At 35.6% G+C, this 4,942-nt stretch overlaps 1 protein-coding gene across 1 annotated transcript; it reads right to left on the bottom strand.

The window, feature by feature from the left end:
- Nucleotides 1-160: 160 nt before the first annotated feature.
- On the bottom strand, nucleotides 161-4,365 carry LOC115887741 (lipase 1-like; the record flags this gene model as incomplete). The annotated part of the gene is made up of 5 exons (XM_030907215.1): nucleotides 4,173-4,365; nucleotides 3,787-3,976; nucleotides 3,004-3,115; nucleotides 2,491-2,722; nucleotides 161-319 (listed from the first exon to the last, which is right to left on the bottom strand). Coding segments are annotated over exons 1-5 (852 nt in total), but the record flags the coding sequence as incomplete, so codon positions are not given.
- Between the last annotated feature and the right edge of the window lie 577 nt (nucleotides 4,366-4,942).

Here is a 4,942-nt window from a genome sequence, read left to right as displayed (position 1 = left end):
TTATAAACGCCCATTGTACTGTTCTCACATACGGAAATCTCGACCCAAGACTAACCTTTGCCAGCTTTTAGTATATGAGCTAGCCCCCAGCTTAAAAAAATGGATAAAAACTGTATAATCAACTACTTTATCTATTGAAAAAAATAATGAAGAGACTTACGGGTTCTACTGGATATTTCGAGGGCCCAAATAAAAATTCAACAGTTCTCAAACATAATTTAAGAGTAGTAATAGAATGCATACAAAAAGTTATTTGGATTTGGAATGAAAGTCTGGATGATGAGAGCAAAACACCAATTCCAGCCCACCTAACTAGATTCTGAAATAAATAATAGCGAATAATAGTTATTTTTTATACAAGACGATAAAATGGTATTTTGTCGTTGACCGAAATAATTAATTCACGACCGATAAAATCTCGAGTGAATATTATATAACGCAATAATTTTATCGTCGTGTATAAAACAATATTTTTTTCCATAGCGAGTTACGTTTTAAAAAATATTCAGAAATTATTATTTCAAGGAATTTATTACGAGTAGAGAGAGAAATTCCAGCAGAACAGAGAAATTCCAGCAGAACAAGCAGGTTTCACCAAGAGCAGAGGCCCTCGGGAACATCTTTTGAATATGCGCTAAATCATAGAGAAAGCAAGGGAATTCAACATCCCTCTTTATATTTGTTTCGTAGACTATAAAAAAGCTTTCGATAAAGTCAAATGGCATCACCTTATTTTACTTATCGCCAGTTGTATCAGCACACTACAGGATCGGTTAGAATACTGGATTCAGCTTCAAAGGAATTTTCCCTCGAACATGGGAAGGAGGCATTTCAATAAATGGCCAAAAAATAAATAATCTACGCTTTGCGTATGATACAGCACTACTCGCTAGCAGTCAAGAAGAGTTAATCAATTTAGTAAATAGGGTAGAAAACGAAAGCAATCGGCTCGGTCTGGAACTAAATACGCAAAAACCAAAATCATGATAGTTGATAGGCAACATAACAACCATCCAAATATAAGTCATATCGACCGCTTTGAAGTCGTTGAGTCATACGTATAGCTGGGATCACTATTGACAAATACAGGCACATCGGAAGAAGAGGTGAAGCGTAGGTGCAACATGGCAAAGGTAGCTGTTGGGAGACTGACCAAGATCTGGAAAGACCTCCAGATTTCAAGAGCCACCAAAAACCGGCTAGTCAACTGTTTGGTACTCCCAATATTGACGTATGGCTGCGAATCGTAGACTCTCAGGCAGGCGGAACGTAAGAAGAGCGATGCTATCACGATGTATTGTTATGGACGTATCCCCTAGGAGATGCAAGACCTTGTCGTTGGTGGGGAAGCTCCTGGTCAGGTGCTGGGGGGAATCCCCTCTAGCACTTGGCTTGGTCTAAGAAGCATCTCACTCATCGTCTTGTCCCTGACTGTAGTGTCGTGGCCAGGGAATTGCACCAAGACATATAACGATACCGGGCGGGGCTACGGACAGCCTCAACCTTGGGGCATCGGGGGGCACCCCATTGTATTTTACCCCTTTTTTCTACATGCGGGGCTCTGTAGAAGTGGACCGACTGTCCCTATCATGGGAACACTATGAGATCTGGTAATAATAGTAATACAAACATCACCGGTGAAGCTGTGGGGAAACTCCCTAGCGACACTGGGAACAGTAACAATGAAAGTTCCAAGGGGCCAAACCCAAAGAGAACTATAGGAGAGGTGGCTGACACTTGCGTGAGACCATCCTCCGCAAGTGGCATACAAGTTACCACCTCCTCCAAGGGTCGGGAGCCTACCTCCTACCTCTAAACCCAACAGGCGACACAAGCTACCGTTTCGTCTACCCGGCCTGGGTCGTAGCTCCTCGACTGTGAGGGACACGGGTCTCCGTAGGAAGTCCTGGGACTGTATGATGAGTTATAACTCAAGAAAGGGGGACACAATAGATCTCTAAGGCCGCAGGTATTAACCCCCCTCCCACTTATTCTATAGACGTATGCTCGTATCCCATGGACTGAAGCGCCGTACAAACGTTTCCATTATAAATGAACTTAATATTACTAACAGGCTTTCCTGCAAAATCCGACTAAAACAACTAAAATATTTTGGACATATAATGAGGAAAAGTCCGGACAATATGGAAAGACTCATAATTCAAGGCAAGGTGGATAGACGTAGACCACGTGGCCGCTCTCCAACTCGATGGATAGACCAGATCACGACTAGCTGTAGCAAGCCAATGCACGATGTCATCGAGATGACAAAAGACAGAGGCGCATGGAGAAAAATCATCCATGACGTTACACTACACTCCCTAATGGGGGTCAGGACTGAAGAGAGAGATTACGAGTAGAAAAAATATTGCGATTAAAGTACTATTTTATCTACTATTTTTGATAGATATAAGACAATTTTAACAGTAGCTATGGAAAAAAAAATATTTAAAATATCTAAACACAATCAAGAACTTCATCATAAATTACCAAAACTATTAGACCAATCAGTGTGGGAATATACGGATATTTGATATAAACGGCTGGGCTCAGTAGAAGGGCATTTTTTATATATTTCTCAGCATCTTCTCCTCTAAGTGCCCCGTATATCATCATGGTAGTACCACCCATGGAATGTCCAACGTACGTCATTTTCTTACCCGTCATATTATAGATATACTTGAAATTTGCTGGTAGATCATATAAGGCATTTTCGTGAAAACTATAGAGAAAAAAACAGATATTTTAGTCCCATACGATCGAAAAAAAAACACGTCACAGAGGAATAACAATCGATGATAATTTCCAGAAAAAATATTTTTCTGCAAATAGATTTATATGTCTGGAAACGTTCTGTCCTTTTTTTAATCAGTTCTGGCAAAAGTTTTATGTCAGTTTTTCGCCAAAATTATCATACATTGTCATTCTCCATTCCCATATGGTATATAAAAAGTATATCTAAATAATTAGATACCAATGAAAAATTGATTTAGAAAATTTAACCTAAAATCCCAATATTTCGGATCATTTCTGGAAATGGCCTCGTGGGAACAGAACTCAGCGTCTCTAAAATTTCCCATCCACACATCGTAGCCGTGTTTGGTAAAGTAGAAAACTAAAACATACATATATGTTATTCTACAGAGTATCTATTAAATATATGCAAGTAGGTTAGTTTTTTTTCTTTACTTTTCCTAGAAATTAAAAAAAAACTCTCCTTAACTTTCTTGACGGTGTATCGAAAATCTTGCATTGTTGCCATGTCCTACGTTACTCCCATTCTGAAGTGTGTTTATTAGTTCACAGTTATTTTAATTTCCTACACAGTAAATTACAAAAAGTAATTAATAAAATATTAGTGGGACTACTCATAATTCTAGAAAAACACACTGTACATATTTTTTAATACATTCTAATACTTTTTATAGTTACTTTCAACTAAAATGAAGGAATAAATCTTAAAATGTTTCGCTGATTCTCTTATCATCACGTTACAAAGTATTTTTAATTAAAATTAAGTTGCTTTTCGTGGGGAATCTCCCCAAAAAAGATAGCATATGTAATCACCCTATATAGTACATTTTTAGCCACTGAACAGTTCACTAATTAAAGTACCATACGATTGAAAAAAAAAACGGCGTCACAGATGGCTTGGAAATGAAGAACGCTGTCATTTTATATGTAAAATTTTACGGGGATTGTCATCGATCGTCGTATATCCAGGCCAACTGGACGCCGTTTTTTTTTTCGATTATACTTTATATACTAGTTTACTATCTGACTTACCTATAGAATTATTCCCATTGCTCATGTAAGACCTTGAATTAAGCATGAGACCATGTTGAAAAAATATAACTTTGCTCCCATAAGAATTATCAGTCATATTTCTCACCCTGTATGTTGTCAAAATATACCCATCGTCAGTTCTAACTCTGTGACTTTCTAGCATATATCCATATGATTGTGCAATGAGTTCCTATGATATCAAAGATAATCAAAATATGTATACAGGGTGTAGGCTAAACAAAAGGCGTCTATAAATTAACCCTTTATAGGGCAGTACTAATTATTTTCTGGTTTGATCAAATTATCTTCAAAAACCAAAATATGAAATATATTCTATAGACTATATTCCATATTTTCATTCTCATTTTTAAAAAAAAAATACTTACTGGAGGTGAGTTTACATCCAGGATACTTTTGCAATGGTTATTTTTGACAGAATAATCAAAATATGCCTCCAATGTATCACATACTTTATTTTTTTCATCACTTAAACTATAACTTATTGAAAAACACAATATACCGTATAAACTTAAGTATCCTGACATATTTTTATTTCAATATGTCTCTAAAAAAAATAAGTTTATAATTAATTTGGTATATGAAATAAAAATATATTTGAAAAAATGAAAAAATATATAACTTTAAAGGTGTAGTAATAAAAAAAAATGTTATTGCTTTTTTACTGTTGAAAATATATATAAAACATAACGTTAACATTTTACAAGCTATTAATAATACAAGGTTCGGCAATAGTGAGTCGGGCATCTGTAATTCCTAGAATAAAAAAGTTGAAAACCTATTAAAAAATTTTGAAATACTTTAAATACATACAATGTTCATATTTTAACTCCCTTTGAACACCCTGTATGATTTAATATTACAATATTTATAGCTAAGTAAGTATAGACCATTTAAAGTAAATACATAATATACTGTTGATTTCAAGACAGGTCTTGTTTTTGTAAAAAAAAATTAGGAAAGGTTGACAAATACAGGGTGAGTTTCCTTCTCTATGGGTATCTCGGAAACTACTGGAGATAGAGAGTCGGTTAAATGGGGAAAGAATTGCAGTTTACGCTTTTCTTCATTTGAAAAATTCATATTTACAATTTTTGTTTATTTTAATTTACAAAGATTGGATGTGACAGCTTCACAT

This window comes from Sitophilus oryzae, unplaced genomic scaffold (genome assembly GCF_002938485.1).
Source record: "Sitophilus oryzae breed Bouriz unplaced genomic scaffold, Soryzae_2.0 scaffold_618_pilon_pilon, whole genome shotgun sequence".
Classification (NCBI taxonomy): Eukaryota; Metazoa; Arthropoda; class Insecta; order Coleoptera; family Curculionidae; genus Sitophilus; species Sitophilus oryzae.
This window is presented reverse-complemented; position numbering and strand designations above follow the sequence as displayed.